At 49.9% G+C, this 15,935-nt stretch overlaps 1 protein-coding gene across 1 annotated transcript; it reads left to right on the plus strand.

The window, feature by feature from the left end:
* The first annotated feature begins 3,476 nt into the window (after nucleotides 1–3,476).
* On the plus strand, nucleotides 3,477–15,249 carry LOC146552770 (caspase-1-like). Its single transcript, XM_085254300.1, has 10 exons — nucleotides 3,477–3,673; nucleotides 3,775–4,094; nucleotides 8,592–8,808; nucleotides 8,887–9,106; nucleotides 9,178–9,294; nucleotides 9,363–9,472; nucleotides 12,620–12,710; nucleotides 13,149–13,206; nucleotides 13,449–13,495; nucleotides 14,018–15,249. Exons 3-10 carry the CDS (start codon nucleotides 8,599–8,601, stop codon nucleotides 14,551–14,553), a joined length of 1,389 nt encoding a protein of 462 aa, XP_085110426.1. The 5' UTR covers nucleotides 3,477–3,673; nucleotides 3,775–4,094; nucleotides 8,592–8,598; the 3' UTR covers nucleotides 14,554–15,249.
* The last annotated feature ends 686 nt before the right edge of the window (nucleotides 15,250–15,935 follow it).

Consider the following 15,935-nt stretch of genomic DNA (forward strand, 5'->3'; position numbering starts at 1 on the left):
GAAGGTGTGATGGAAAAACAACTTTAATAAAGAAACAATATTGAACAATGAGTATAATAAAGTAGTGACTGCAAAGTAAAGTGAATCGCCTGGTGGTGAGGTGTGGAGCTTGCCATGTGTGGCAAACCTCAGAAACAAAACTACACAGCAGAAAAACAAAGTTGTTTTACTTTGTCGATGTGCAGGGACGAAGCAGCGACAGGTGGGTTACAGGATTTCCAGTGACTGAATATTTTCACATTTTTGTCATCCATCAATTTTATCACCTATGTGCAAGTTGTCATGGAAACTGATGAGCAGCCACTGATCAATGATCTCTGATCAACGATGTTGCTTCAGTGCTGCTGCCCTAACGACAGCTCCAGGCGGCTTCGCGGCGTTCTCTCTGATTAAGTTTCAGCGTCATCGTGACGATCTCACGCCGTCATCGATCGCAGAGCCTCTTTGAACTCATCGGTCCTTCCAGCTGATGCAGCATTTACCTGCAGGACGGGTCTGACACAGCGAGCAGCGAACAGTCATCCATCAGTGCTGACGGTCTCCACTGAACACGAGCACAGTGATGCTTTTCTTCAGTGGCTCCGCCCACACACCGAAGGATGAGTTTCGAGCAGCTTTTGTGGCGATCGGCCGTGAGAGAGGCAGCGCTCCCTCCTCGGGTCCCTCACACTCTGAAACCTCAGCTGCATTTCAGCACTTTCACCTGTGCAGCCAGTCACCGCCCACTTTCAGACAGACACCTCGGCTGTGGTTTGGCTTTTGGAGTCTAGTAGAGACGCTTTATTAGAGACCAGTGAAAACCAGCACTCATCCTTTTAATGGTGGCAGCGCTGAGTCACACAGGTAATGTGTCACATGATCTTCTGCCATTTTTAGTAAAGGAATATGATTCAGTCAGCTACGAGGGCCTGGCTGAAACATGTAATGTGACCGGACTGTGGTGGTGTTTAACGTCAGAGACAAAACTGTGGATTTATCTCAGTGGGTGAGGTGCTGTGACGTGGATGAGAGCTTATCTGCGAGTGTGTTTGTGGGTTTCAGATGAAGAGCATCATCAGTGCGTGCCTTTGTCTTCTGGTCTGTGTTCGATGTCTACAGCAGGCGGCCGGCTCGTCTGCAGAGCGTCCAAAACTCTGCAGTCACACCGCTGACTCGCTCAAACAGAGGAGCTCAGTAACTCCTGTCATCAGCCGCTACGCTGGCTGCCGACCGTCTGTGTGGGTGTGAAGTGGTCAGACTCAGCGTCCAGGAGGGCGGTAGGGAAGCAGACATTTCAGGTTTACAGTGGACCCTATCATACGTGAAACTCAACAAAACTTCCACCCAAGGTAACAAAACTCAAAAGGATTTGGTGACACAGCTCACCTCTGCTCTCTCACCTGACTCTGGCAGAGACTGACTGTACACAGGGCCAATTAATCTCACTTCAATTAGTCCGGCAAGCTGAGGGACCTAAACCTCTACACAGATGACTGAAAATGGCAAAAACCTCCTCACACATTTACACAAACGGCTCTATTTATGAAAAAAGAGACCTTGAAACAAACAAAAGGAAGGATGTCTGTGGTAGAAGAAACCCCTCCTCTTGATGTCACGTCTGACATCAGCAGCACTTTGAAATGAGGCCTCTCCTCACACCTGACCCTCATGAAGACTGAAAGAAAGAACAAAGTATAAACAAATCTGTAACAAAGAAACAGCAGCGACAGACTGCTCACACAAACAAACCCGGGACAGTTACTGTGACGAATCACAGCAAACACAGAGACAGAGGGCTGTGCAAAAGCAAGTGGGCACACCTGGGACGAGTGGAGAGCATCCACAGGGTTTGAACACTTCTGTTTGGACTGCTTCATACCTGAATGAAGGCTGGGACCACTCGCTCACAGCAACGTTTCATTCATGCAATTCATTCTTTTTCATTTTAAGTTTCTAACTTGATGTTCGAGTAATGATCTATCATACGTATCAGCTACAGTAAAGGTTGTACTGCACGTGCAGTCAGCAATGCATTTCACATCGTTCCATAATCGTACATACGTAACCGTTTCTGCTAAGCAAGAAGAGACTTCCAGCTCTACATGCATCATGTCTGCCTGCTGCTTGTGTCTGTTCCACCCTGCTGTGATCCTGGGCTGTGTTATGGGATGTTGTCTGCAGCTGATAAAGCCTGTTTGATGTGTTATAAATCAAGTGTTTTATGATCTTGTGGGACGGACTGTGAAGTGATTTAAGGCCTGTGTGTGATTGTTGATGTTCATGCACAGGCTGCTGCACCCGAGGCCTCGCTGTTTCAGGCGCTGCTCGGTGTGGGCTAGGGCTGGGTATCGTCACTGATTTCTAGAATTGATTCAATTCCGATTCACAAGGTCCCAAATCGATTCGATCCACGATTCGATTTAATTCGATTCGATTCGATTTAAATCTGGGAAATTTTGACAGTCAGAAGTATAATTCAGATCAGAACATTTACATATTTTTGTATCTATAAAAAGGAAGCTGACACTCGCAAGACTTTATCCAAGCTGTGAGCATCACAGCAGAGGCCTTTGTGTCAAAGTAGCTGAAGATAAAACACAGAAAAACATGAAGGTGATTTTCCTGGCCTGGGATTTTATAAAAATATTCTGCAGTACATCAAAAACGAAAGAAAACCATTAATTAATGAACGTTACCTCTGACGTTACAGCGGTTTTATTAGACACACGGCTAAGCATTTTGCATTTTGAATAATATTAAAAAGTTTAAATTTGTTCAGTATTGAACAGCAGAAATGAGGTTTTCTTTTCGGAAGAATGTAAAAGGGAAAAAAACAGCGGCCGACAGCGCTGTAAGCAACAGTAGACTTGTGTAACAAGCAAGCGAATAATGAAGAAAGGGAAACTGTTCGAGAGAGAGGGGGGGGAGGGAGGGAGAGAGAGAGAGAGCTGCGCATCGCAATGGAAGCAAAACAGAGTGAATTCATGACGATGTTTATGTGAAGCGTTTGGATCTTCTTTTGCTGCTGGTTCGGTCAATATTGTTTGGAGAGAGATCAAACTAACAGCTTTAGAATCAGCGCATAAAGGGCGTGAACACAAAGCGCGGACCCGGATCAGCGAGCTGTCGGCTTTCAGCCCCGACTGTGAGAAAGGCGACATCTAACTGATCCTGATCCGCGGGTCACGCCCTGTGTTTAAGTCTATGTGCAGAATCCCTGTACCTGCTCTCATTTACTGTTTGGTGGTTCTTGAAATTTTGTGAGATGTCACCTGAGATTCTGGCATTTCGGACAAAATAAATTTATATTAAAAAATCGATTCAGGATTTTAATGAATCGATTTTACGTTATCCAAGCCAGAATCGATTTTAATCGATGAATCGATTATAAAAACCCACCCCTAGTGTGGGCGTTTCTGTGGTCGATGCCAGCGTGGGCATGCTCCTGCACAGCTCCCTGCTCACAGTTTCTCTTTTTCACAAAGCTCCATCGTGCCGACAGTTACAGACGAGGCTTGTTCACATGGGCAGAGGTGAGGCTGTATGCGGCCTCTCACCGACAACACGAAGGCAAAGACAGGACAGAAATAGGTTGTCGGTGCGAGTCCGCAGCCTCGGGCTGTTGCTGTGAAACGTTCACTTTCTGTCCCACCCGGAGCCTCAGGCTGCTTGTTGTGGCACACCTGGAATACAGGTAAACTGTTTCTATCACACAATCAAAGGGCCTCAGGGAGCAGCACTGCGTGATGCATGATCAAGTGTAGATGCAGCTGCAACAGTGTACCTGTGTTCCAGGTGAGCCAGCACTGAGCAGCCTCAGCTGTGATTGGACACCACACACAGAAAAGTGACCTGCACTGAAAAACAGGGAAATATCAGATATTCAAATATGAAACTGGCTCTTGGACCGCTTTCTTGAGAATCTGGAAATGTCCCAAACAATCTTTCAAAAGCTCTTCCAGAGAACTGAATAACGAGTTTCCAAGGAAGTCATCTGGAACAAAACCTGGCACGGAGAATCTGCGGGGATATAAAAGCCGACGGCGCCACGCAGGAGCTGTTTGCAGCTCTCGGCAGACTGAAGCGTTCATCGGAGGAGGACGGGACTCCCTGCTGTAAGTCTCCCTTCTGCTTTGTGTTGCTTTGTGTCGTTGACAGCTTCCAGCCGTGTCCGAGGTTTCTGAGTGATCCTCAGCTCGGACTCTGACTGCTGAGCGACGCTTCAGGAGCGTCCTATCAAATGTTAATCCTGGAAAGGTTCCTTGAAGACTCGAGGCGACGTGATTTGATAGATTTGGTATTTTCTCAGCTTTAAACTGCAGTCGTTTCTTTCCTAACATTTACCTTCATTTCTGGAAACTTTCATCTTCTTCCACTATTTCTGTGACCCAACAAAAGTCCAACCAGCAAAAAAGTTCCAGCGTCAGAGTCACAAAGCTTCCAGCCGCCGTTAGCAGCCGTCAACACCTGATGGGGTACCGCTGTGCCCCGCGGGCGGACAGGCCGGGCGCAGTCGAGAACGACAGCTTCGAGAACAGCACGGGTGTGTCAGCTAAAAGGAACCTGTGAATGCAATAGCTCGATAACATGTAGAGTTTTGAACTCATACCACTGGCGTGTCTGCTGGGAGGCAGCGGGCAGCGGTGCCCACCCCCGGCGTGTTTTCTCCCACCCAGCCTGAGAGGGCTCCTTTGGCCTCTCCAGTAAAGATCATATATCAAGGTGAGAAGCAGATGTCAGGTCACATGTGTGTGCTGCTGGCTTCAAACACGTCGGCAGCTGAAACGTAAGCGAGTCGTCTCGTGGCGCCATCTTGCTGTACCGCGACGGCGCCGTGGAGCTGGTTATGGTAGGGTGACCATTGATTTCCAATAAAGAAAACACTTGGCCCAGTCCTGAAGAACTTTAATAATACTGCTGGCTTAAAGAAAACTTTAACATATTGAAACATTCCTTCTCTGTGCGGTTAATGAATGGCGAAATAAAAAGTGTCATATAGTCAGCGAGTGCAAAAAAGAGGACGGTTGGTCACCCTAGTTCATGGGGACATCGCTCGGGTAACATGTGTGCGCCATGATCACGTGATCACATGTGTGCGTTTGACCCTGCGATGAAACAGAGCGCATGCGTGTGAGTGTGCAGCACTGACTTTTCATCGCCACTTCACGGTAACATACTGGCGTCGCTGTGTTACGGTAGCTCACCGTTCTGCAGGATGACACCGTGTTTGCTGGTGTGGTAGCACTATGGTAACGCACCGTAGCCTTTTTTACGGTATCTCACTGGCGTCAGTGACGTTATGTTGTAAATTACGTCAACAAAGTAACGTCATACTGTGATTAATAAATTGGTATACTACCGTTTATTCACGGCATGTCACTGTAAGCCCGCTGCAAGGCAATAAACTGCAATATATTAACCAGTAACTTACCGTGTTTTATGCAGCATACCCACATCCACGAACTTGACAGCCGAGGTCACCAGTGAACTTATAAAACTCCTCCTCAGTGGTCTCCCTTCTTGTTCCTAGGCATGTGAATGAAGGCAGAAAATGTCCTGAAAGTGGCAGCAGTTCTCAGTTCCACAGCAAAGCCTATAGTGAGCTAATGTTTGTGGCTTTTAACATGCAAACTGAACAATATAAATTTGTGTGCACTGAAGCCACAAAATTTAGAAATACACACAGTTGCAGAAAGTTCAGTGACCAATTACCTTTCCTAAATGACATATGCAAAAAATAAGAGTATTGTCAATAGGGACCAATTCCCAGTTTTTACATGATCAAAATTATTCACAAAAGGCTTCAATAAAGAGAAAATGTGTGCCAACAAGAGAACAGTGCACAAAAATGAAAAGATATTTGAGCTCGACGCTTTAATGGGTTTAACATGACTTAGTCAGCACTCCGCACCGTACAGGTAGTACAAGCACACCTGAAAACACTGACCAGCTTTAAGCATTTGGGCGCAACCTCGGTAGTTCACCGATTCACCTGTTGCAAACGTCCAAGTTTCTATCAAGTCTCATAAATCCATCGGCAAATTACCTAACTAGTCTTTTGAGTCTCCACATTCATAGATATTGACATTTTGTCTTTAAATGAAAATATCCTGGTAGGGTAGCTTAAAAGTCAAAACAAACAGTACTAAGAACGCATTTCGGACTTCTCTCGAATAAGTGAAAAAAACACTTACCTTCAGACTGATTAGCAGGTTCCGATCCAACTTTAATGTGTCCCATGTCAGTCCGTTTTAGGGAAAAAGTGTTAAGTGGTTTCATTTAATTTTGGGATACTCCCGCATGGACGAGCAGCAATTTGGAGTCTAGCAGAGTTACCACGAATAGCATATGATCTTCAGATATAATCCGATCAACCTTGCATTTAACCCGATTGAACATCCAGTTACCTCTTCTAAGTTGCACATGTTAACGGTCTCATCATCACTCTGTGCTGCAGCGAACTGTATCTGTGGCACAGAATAGTTGATGGCCATGTTGTTCTCCTGCTTTGCAGCTTTGTTTGAGTCTGAATCGCGTCTTAAACGTGCAAAACTAAGAGAAGCAGATCAATATTTTCTTCTTGTTGTTATTTAATGGTGGTTGGCAACCAGCGCAAGGAGCATTAACCACCTCGACTTTCTATCCTCATTGTTGTTTTGAAAGTGAATACCCGACGTGTGCGTCATACGTCACGTTGTACGTCAGGTGAATGTGTGGTGTCGGCTATCGCACCTGTCGCATTACAAAGCTTTAAAAACACAACCCAACGCGCTAAACACGAACAAACATAAACACCCGTGTTACATTATCACGTATATCAGGACATCTCTCCTGAACCAAGACACAGTGGTGCTACAAAGGAATTATTTCTTTAGGAGAGCATTTAATAGCAGTCTGGCCTGCAGCAAAATGCACCGCTAAAAATACAGTTTCTGCTTGTCCCAGAATTTATTAATTCTGAGAGTGAAGTTGTAGGACTGATGCTGGTTAGTGGTGTAGGTTTCATGGATGTGACACCTTGTGTAAAATGACGACCAGAGCATATTATTAGGTCAGTTCACTCGTTAGGCAGAGGTGTCTTAAAAAGTACCACCTTATACAAAACAAATGAAGGTCCAGTATAAGAAAGAATAAGAAGAGAAAAAAGCAACATCCTGCTAAATGAAGTCATGTTTAAACATTACTCTAAATGTAGCCATTAGTTTTTGTTGCTGGCCATACAAAAACAAGCATACTTCAATTATATTTCCCAACCTAGTACATATACTAATAATGCTTCTGGGGACTTTATTGGCCCCCGTTTTAGTACACAACAGTATTCTTGAAATTAACTTTGAGATGTACTTTTTGCTCACCATAAATGTACTAGCATAATGTCATAATGTCTACAAGAGTATAATTAAAATATACTCGACTATCACAATACTAACCTTACAAGTATACTATTAATTTACTTTTTAGTTTATATTTGAGTTACTTCTGATTGAAAAACAGTAATTAAAATGCAATTGAAACATATTTTTCACATGTAACAAATCTCTTCATTCCCCAGATATCAGATATCAGTTCTAACTATCAGAAGGCTTCATTTATAAAGAACTGCTCCCATAGTTCAAGCACCAGAATCATATAGTGAACAGGTGAGAAAGTGTTTTGAGAGTTGAGGTTTATTAACTATTGACCCTTTTCACTCACGGTTTGCACAATTTCATTTTTTAAATTAATGATTTGCCCCACTTACTCTGTTCAAAAGGTAAAAGATGCTGATGCTTAAATGTAATTTGGTCTAAAAAAGGAAGAAAATACATACAAAGTAAACTAAAGGTATACTTGCTTGTTTTCTAGTTTTTAAAGTATACTTGAATATTCTTTTTGGTAAGAGTGAGACTGGCTGTTTGATACAAAGTGGGCTGTAATAATGTTTCACATTGTTTGAATAAACAAATACATTTATTAATATATGAGGTTCCATTCAGTTCAAGGAATTAAATTTTACTGTGGCTGCAACTTACTCCTTAAGTTAAAAATGATGCTGTATATTGTAGTTTATATGTCATACTACTCTCACAGTGAATCACATTTTATAGTAACACACTCTGAATGAGGATTTAAGTGATTACTCTACAGTGTAATCGCACACGTGCAGGCTGAAAGCGCATCAGGCTGAATGAACCTGCTGTTCAGACCCGGGAGGCGGAGCTACTTTCACCTGAGATCATCTCTGTGGCAGAACTTTCATTTACAGACAGGACTAACAAGGCTGAACCTACAACACTACAGCTGTCATTACACTAACATGTTTATTTCATAGAGAAAAAATATCCAAAGTTTGATGCAAGCAAAGAAAGCGAGCAGTGAACAAAGCCTGTAGCTCGGTGCTGATCGTGTGTACATGTGGACGTTTTTACTTCTGCCTCCTTTACACAGTAACAATAATATTATTTATAATGTGGTAATGTTGTGCACTGCATCACTGTGGCGTCTGTGATGGATGACAGCGTTGAGCAGCGTGTTGAGCAGCGTGTTGAGCAGCGTGTTGAGCAGCGCTGCTCATTCAGCAGCTGTTCATGACGGATCCACTGAGCCGATTCTGTCCTCTGATCTTCTCGCAGGGCAGCGATGGCGATGAGCACCGACAACATGACCAGAAACATCCAGGCTACAAATGTGCCCCGACGGACAAAGCGTGTCGCCCTGCTGATCAACAACATGCATTTTTACAATCCGGCATTAACCAGACACGGGGCTGACAAAGATGAGCAGGCCGTGGTCAACCTGCTCCACACTCTGGGATACGAGGTGGATAGACATCGGAACCTACCTGCACAGGTAACTTTCCTTCACTGAGGCTTGCACTGCTTTTCCACAGCGACCCAACGACTGACGTCTGACTTTTTGCTCTTACAGAAAATGGACGAAGCTCTGAAAAGGTTTAGCAGACGTCCGACACTGCCCCTCACAGACAGCGTGTTTGTTGTTGTCATGTCCCACGGAGGCATGGGAACTATCTGTGGAACGGGCAATCACAGGATAGAAATTGACCGAATTTATGAGCGCTTAAACTCTAGAAACTGTCCCGCGCTGAAGGACAAACCGAAGATCGTCATCATTCAGGCGTCCAGAGGAGGTGAGTCTCCGCTCGCGCGCTGCTGGCGGCTGCTGTGAACATGGCGTTTCACTAAGCGTTGTCTGTTTCAGTGCTCGTACCTGGAAGACCGCCTGTGCCCACAGACAACATGAGAGCTCGATCAGTAAATGAAGCTGCTCGGCTGCACACAGAAAAGGATTTCATCACTCTTCATTGCAGCGCGCCTCGTGAGTCCTGCAGCATCCAGTACTGATCACTGTCACACACAGCTGTTCACACCTGTTTGTGTTTGCAGACATAGCTGCATACAAACACCCGGCGTACGGCTCCTTCTTCATCCAAAGTATCGCTGAGGTGTTCAGCAGTCGGTGCGTCCAGGATCCCATCGATGAACTCTTCAAAAAAGTACGTTTAAGAATATTCTGAACTCTTTGAAAACACGACGAAGGTCTGAGAACCAGACAGGTGACCACAGGTGGTGCTCAAAGCCCCGCCCATTTGGCCTTTTACTCCATAAATGGAGGAAACGTGTCGGGGAAAAAGAGCCAAAGAGCCCATCCTGTTACAGAACCTGGAGCATTGAAGCTTCTACAAATACTCGTTTTCAAACTGAAGAGTGACGCCTCCCTCAGTCTCCCTCCCTGAGCCTCCCTCCCTCGTCCTCCCTTGTCCTCCCTCATCCTCCCTGGGCCTCCTTGGGTCTCCCTCGGCCTCCTTGGGTCTCCCTCGTCCTCCCTCGTTCTCCCTCCCTCGTCCTCCCTGGGCCTCCCTGGGCCTCCCTTGTCCTCCCTCATCCTCCCTCGTCCTCCCTGGGCCTCCTTGGGTCTCCCTCGTCCTCCCTCGTTCTCCCTCCCTCGTCCTCCCTCGTCCTGCCTGGGCCTCTCTCGTCCTCCCTCCCTCATTCTCCCTCGTCCTCCCTGGGCCTCCTTGGGTCTCCCTTGTCCTCCCTCATCCTCCCTCGTCCTCCCTGGGCCTCCTTGGGTCTCCCTCGTCCTCCCTCGTTCTCCCTCCCTCGTCCTCCCTCGTCCTCCCTGGGCCTCTCTCGTCCTCCCTCCCTCGTCCTCCCTGGGCCTCCCTCGTCCTCCCTTGTCTTCCCTGGGCCTCCTTGGGTCTCCCTCGCCCTCCCTCGTCCTCCCTGGGCCTCCTTGGATCTCCCTCCCTCATCTTCCCTCGTCCTCCCTCATTCTCCCTCCCTCGTCCTCCCTGGGCCTCCCTCGTCCTCCCTTGTCTTCCCTGGGCCTCCTTGGGTCTCCCTCGCCCTCCCTCGTCCTCCCTGGGCCTCCTTGGGTCTCCCTCGTCCTCCCTGGGCCTCCTTGGATCTCCCTCCCTCATCTTCCCTCGTCCTCCCTCATTCTCCCTCCCTCGTCCTCCCTGGGCCTCCCTCGTCCTCCCTTGTCTTCCCTGGGCCTCCTTGGGTCTCCCTCGCCCTCCCTCGTCCTCCCTCATCCTCCCTGGGCCTCCTTGGGTCTCCCTCGCCCTCCCTCGTCCTCCCTGGGCCTCCTTGGGTCTCCCTCGCCCTCCCTCGTCCTCCCTGGGCCTCCTTGGGTCTCCCTCGTCCTCCCTCGTTCTCCCTCCCTCGTCCTCCCTCGTCCTCCCTCGTCCTCCCTCCCTCGTTCTCCCTGGGCCTCCTTGGATCTCCCTCCCTCGTCCTCCCTGGGCCTCCCTCGTCCTCCCTTGTCTTCCCTGGGCCTCCTTGGGTCTCCCTCGCCCTCCCTCGTCCTCCCTGGGCCTCCTTGGGTCTCCCTCGTCCTCCCTGGGCCTCCTTGGATCTCCCTCCCTCATCTTCCCTCGTCCTCCCTCATTCTCCCTCCCTCGTCCTCCCTGGGCCTCCCTCGTCCTCCCTTGTCTTCCCTGGGCCTCCTTGGGTCTCCCTCGCCCTCCCTCGTCCTCCCTCGTCCTCCCTGGGCCTCCTTGGGTCTCCCTCGTCCTCCCTGGGCCTCCTTGGATCTCCCTCCCTCATCTTCCCTCGTCCTCCCTCATTCTCCCTCCCTCGTCCTCCCTGGGCCTCCCTCGTCCTCCCTTGTCTTCCCTGGGCCTCCTTGGGTCTCCCTCGTCCTCCCTCGTCCTCCCTGGGCCTCCTTGGGTCTCCCTCGCCCTCCCTCGCCCTCCCTCGTCCTCCCTGGGCCTCCTTGGGTCTCCCTCGTCCTCCCTCGTCCTCCCTCGTTCTCCCTTGTCCTCCCTGGGCCTCCTTGGATCTCCCTCCCTCATCTTCCCTCGTCCTCCCTCGTTCTCCCTCCCTCGTCCTCCCTCGTTCTCCCTCGTCCTCCCTTGTCCTCCCTGGGCCTCCTTGGATCTCCCTCCCTCATCTTCCCTCGTCCTCCCTCGTCCTCCCTTGTCCTCCTTGGATCTCCCTCCCTCATCTTCCCTCGTCCTCCCTCGTTCTCCCTCCCTCGTCCTCCCTCGTTCTCCCTCGTCCTCCCTTGTCCTCCCTGGGCCTCCTTGGATCTCCCTCCCTCATCTTCCCTCGTCCTCCCTCGTCCTCCCTTGTCCTCCCTGGGCCTCCTTGGATCTCCCTCCCTCATCTTCCCTCGCCCTCCCTCGCCCTCCCTCGTCCTCCCTCGTCCTCCCTGGGCCTCCTTGGGTCTCCCTCGCCCTCCCTCGTCCTCCCTGGGCCTCCTTGGGTCTCCCTCGTCCTCCCTCGTCCTCCCTTGTCCTCCCTGGGCCTCCTTGGATCTCCCTCCCTCATCTTCCCTCGTCCTCCCTCGTTCTCCCTCCCTCGTCCTCCCTCGTTCTCCCTTGTCCTCCCTCGTCCTCCCTCGCCCTCCCTCGTCCTCCCTCGCCCTCCCTCGTCCTCCCTCGTCCTCCCTGGGCCTCCTTGGGTCTCCCTCGCCCTCCCTCGTCCTCCCTCGTCCTCCCTGGGCCTCCTTGGGTCTCCCTCGTCCTCCCTTGTCCTCCCTGGGCCTCCTTGGATCTCCCTCCCTCATCTTCCCTCGTCCTCCCTCGTCCTCCCTTGTCCTCCCTTGTCCTCCCTGGGCCTCCTTGGGTCTCCCTCGCCCTCCCTCGTCCTCCCTGGGCCTCCTTGGGTCTCCCTCGTCCTCCCTCGTCCTCCCTTGTCCTCCCTGGGCCTCCTTGGATCTCCCTCCCTCATCTTCCCTCGTCCTCCCTCGTCCTCCCTGGGCCTCCTTGGGTCTCCCTCGTCCTCCCTCGTCCTCCCTTGTCCTCCCTGGGCCTCCTTGGATCTCCCTCCCTCATCTTCCCTCGTCCTCCCTCGTTCTCCCTCCCTCGTCCTCCCTCGTTCTCCCTCGTCCTCCCTCGTCCTCCCTGGGCCTCCTTGGATCTCCCTCCCTCATCTTCCCTCGTCCTCCCTCGTCCTCCCTCATCTTCCCTCGTCCTCCCTTGTTCTCCCTCCCTCGTCCTCCCTCGTCCTCCCTCGTCCTCCCTCGTTCTCCCTCGTCCTCCCTTGTCCTCCCTGGGCCTCCTTGGATCTCCCTCCCTCGTCCTCCCTCGGCCTCCCTGGGCCTGTGATGTCATGGTGCTGGCTCAGAGACACGTTCTGGTCCTCCTGTTCGTGGAGCTGATGCGTGGTCACAGTGTGATATTTCTGACCCACAGGTCATGCAGTGCTTCCGTGTGCCAGGCATGCAGCAGCTGATGCCGAGCGTGCAATTACACACCCTGACGAAGCCCTTCTACCTGCTTCCAGGTGAGTGCAGAAACACGAGGTTGTGTGTGAGACTGTGACACCTGGATTATAAACCTGTGTTCATATAAATGCAGCTTCAGCGCTCGGACTGATTTCAGTCTGTGATGTGCTGCATGAGGACAGACACAGAGTTCCTTCTCGTGTTTGTTTCTTCTCTCACCCCAACCAATCACAGCAGATGGCCCCGCCCCTCCCTGAGCCTGGTTCTGCCGGAGGTTTCTTCCTGTTAAAAGGGAGTTTTTCCTTCCCTCTGTCGCCAAAGTGCTGCTCATAGGGGGTCATATGATTGTTGGGTTTTTCTCTGTATCTATGAAGCGCCTTGAGGCGACTTTTGTTGTGATTTGGCGCTATATAAATAAAATTGAATTGAATTGAATTTTTTTCTGAGGTGCTGTGAAAAGTGTAAACCTATCATTTTGACCCCGGATGTACTTACAGGAAACGTGCAGGTGCCTACACGACCTGAGGATCCACGCGGGAGACCGGACGCTCTCAGGTAGGAGGAGGAGGACTGAAAGAGGAGAGCAGAAAGCCTCTCCTCTCTGCTTCTTTATTTTAAGCCTCACATTCCCCTCCATGGCTGTAGATCTCTGCATGTTGAAGGAACAGCCTGTCACTGTAGGAAACCCAAGAATCAGTCTAGCTAGCACAGAGAGCCCCGCTCCATCACGCCTGTCTATAACAGTATGACAGCCATGTGATGTCCAAGTGTGCATGCTGACCCCCTCCTGCTTTCAGGGCGGAGCCTGCTGGAGTCCGATGGGTGAGGTCAGAGCTGAAGAAGTGTAAGTGTGTTTTTAATGTGATTCAAACAGCGCACGGTCCCATCACTCATTCTGCCGAGCTTGGACAGACGGGACTTCTTTAAGTTTCTTGAAGACGCCTCATCCGAGGAGCTGCTTCAGTTCTTGGACCAAACGGTATTTAAACGCCGGTGGGAGTGTCCCTCAATGGTGACTCATCTCATGAGCTAAGACGAAGCAATGTAACCCTGCCATACTGAGATCACCTGACCTCAGGCTGGACTGTAGGTCGTGCACAGTCTGTGTTGTAAGCCACGCCCTCTGTCCAAAGTGGACACAGATGTGATGAAATGTGAACACTGGCATCCTCAGGGAGTGGCCTTTGACCTTTTGGAGCAGTGGTCCAGGTCAGTGTAGTCCACCTTCTGGCTTTAGAACTGAAGCAGCCTCTCGGATGAAACGTCTGGACAAACTCGGAGAAGTCCGGTGGTCTTGGTTCGGCTCCTGAGACCGCCGAGGCCTGGATGACTGACTGTAGCTGGATTGTGTTTGTTCTCTCATCAGATTGCTGTCAGCTCACCATCGACATGAACACGGTGAACAGGAAACTCAAACTGTCCCACCATACCAAGAAAGTGGAGTATCTGTCGGAGCCTCAGCGGTATCCCGATCATCCCGACAGATTCGACCGGGCTCAGCTGCTGTGCAGAGATGGGCTGATGGGTCGCGGGTACTGGGAGGTGGAGTGGACCGGCGAGGTTTACATAGCGGTGAGTTACAGAGGGATCAGAAGGAAAGGAGACAGCAACAAGACCCTGTTCGGGTGGAACAACCAGTCGTGGAGTCTGTACTGCTCCGATACATACGCCGTCTGGCACGACGGCAAAGAAACGGCACTCTCCTCGCGCTCCTACTCCTCATCCTCCCTGTCCGACTCTAGTAGGGCAGCAGTGTACGTGGACTGTCAGGCTGGCACTCTGTCCTTCCTCAAGGTCTCCTCTGACACTCTGACCCACCTCCACACCTTCAAGACCAAATTCACTGAGCCCGTGTATGCCGGGTTCAGAGTCTTCACTGAGTCCTCATTGCGTCTGTGCTGAGTGGCATGGAGAGCGTCCACTCGTGGGGTGGGCTAGAGTGGATGTGTTTTCAGAGTAATGGTAGAGGGAGCTTTCTCTCGCTTCTCTTCGAGTTGTGACATTTCTTTCCTTTATCCTGCATGTGCTGCACTCGGGGTCAAAGGTTTGGCTGTAGTTCTGACCCAGGCATCAGTGATGTTCCCGCTGTGCTCCTCCCTGCCTGAGGGTGGTGCTGTTCACTGGTTAAAGACTTTAACTGGAACCTGACCGGGCTGGTTTGGCTCCGCCTTCTTCCAAAAGTCACATGCCTGCAGCGTGAACGTGTTTTTAAACTTTGTGCATGTTGTAAATGTTATAAACACAAATGTCTGACTGTGTGACACACTTCCTGTTGTGTGTGTAACTGTGGAGGCGGGTCGTTGCTCTGGCTGTGACGCTCTGATGACCGTGGTTGCACGCTCTGACAGATGCTTTTATGATGACTGTGATGTTTTTGTGTAATTGTGTATAAAGTTTGATTTGAATGTGCAGCTGTAGTTCCTCAGTGTGGCCACCTGATGGCAGCAAACCCTCCGACTCTTTCAGCGTGATTCACTGCTTCCTTTTTCCATACAGTGTCTGATTGGAGGACACAGAAAGTCCAAACAAATGTGTACTTATGTGAGGTTTCAAAGATCAATAAACAGAAAAGTGAACGGCTCGTTTCTGTCAGTCTTCTCTGAAGTCTGTAGATGCTGAGGAGCGTTGCAGGAAACCACGTCCATCTTTAAAGTGGGCCGACGTTCCCACGTTAGCCGACGTTCCCTCTGTTCCCTCAGAATCGGGACAAGCTGATGTATCCTGTTGTGACTGTGGCTGTCAAGCTTTCCTTTTCTGCCCCACCCCATGTCTCAGGCTGTTGTTGTGCCACACCTGGAATACAGACAAACTGTTTTGTTTACACGAGACGTCTAAATTTAGATGTCCCACAGTAAGACGTGTTACATAAACAGACAAATATCTCATGTTCAGTTATGAAACTGGTTCTTTGACGTCTTCTTTGGAATTTGGAAACGATCCCAAACAGTCTCATAAAATCTGTTCCAGAGAACTCCACAACCAGATTCTCAGGAAGTCGTCTGAACAAACACGAGTGATCAGGCTGCATTAGTCCACTCGCACAGAAGGACACACACAGGGTTACGTGATCAGCTCGGGTAACCAGTGCAGGTTTTTTACCCCGATCAAAGAAGAGGATTCGGGTTTCCCTGATTCCAGCACACAGCTCAGACATGATCGCAGAGGATCGCCCAAACGGACGCCACCTGAGCACTGCCTCGCTTACACAATAATAATAATGGATTGGATTGATATAGCGCTTTTCAAGGCACCCAAAGCGCTTTACAATACCACTATTCAGTCAC

The sequence above is a fragment of the Mchenga conophoros genome, linkage group LG18 (genome assembly GCF_057382185.1).
Source record: "Mchenga conophoros isolate Kocher_MC1m ecotype Shallow Benthic linkage group LG18, M_conophoros_male_GT1.1, whole genome shotgun sequence".
Lineage (NCBI taxonomy): Eukaryota > Metazoa > Chordata > Actinopteri > Cichliformes > Cichlidae > Mchenga > Mchenga conophoros.

What these genes read in the sequence shown, in the direction of transcription:
- LOC146552770 (XM_085254300.1), top strand. Translation starts at nt 8,599, where the DNA reads ATGGCGATGAGCACCGACAACATGACCAGAAACATCCAGGCTACAAAT. An exon ending in TCGATGAACTCTTCAAAAAA is followed by an intron (nt 9,473 to 12,619) that starts GTACGTTTAAGA and finishes TCTGACCCACAG; the next exon opens with GTCATGCAGTGCTTCCGTGT. An exon ending in GGGAGACCGGACGCTCTCAG is followed by an intron (nt 13,207 to 13,448) that starts GTAGGAGGAGGA and finishes TCCTGCTTTCAG; the next exon opens with GGCGGAGCCTGCTGGAGTCC.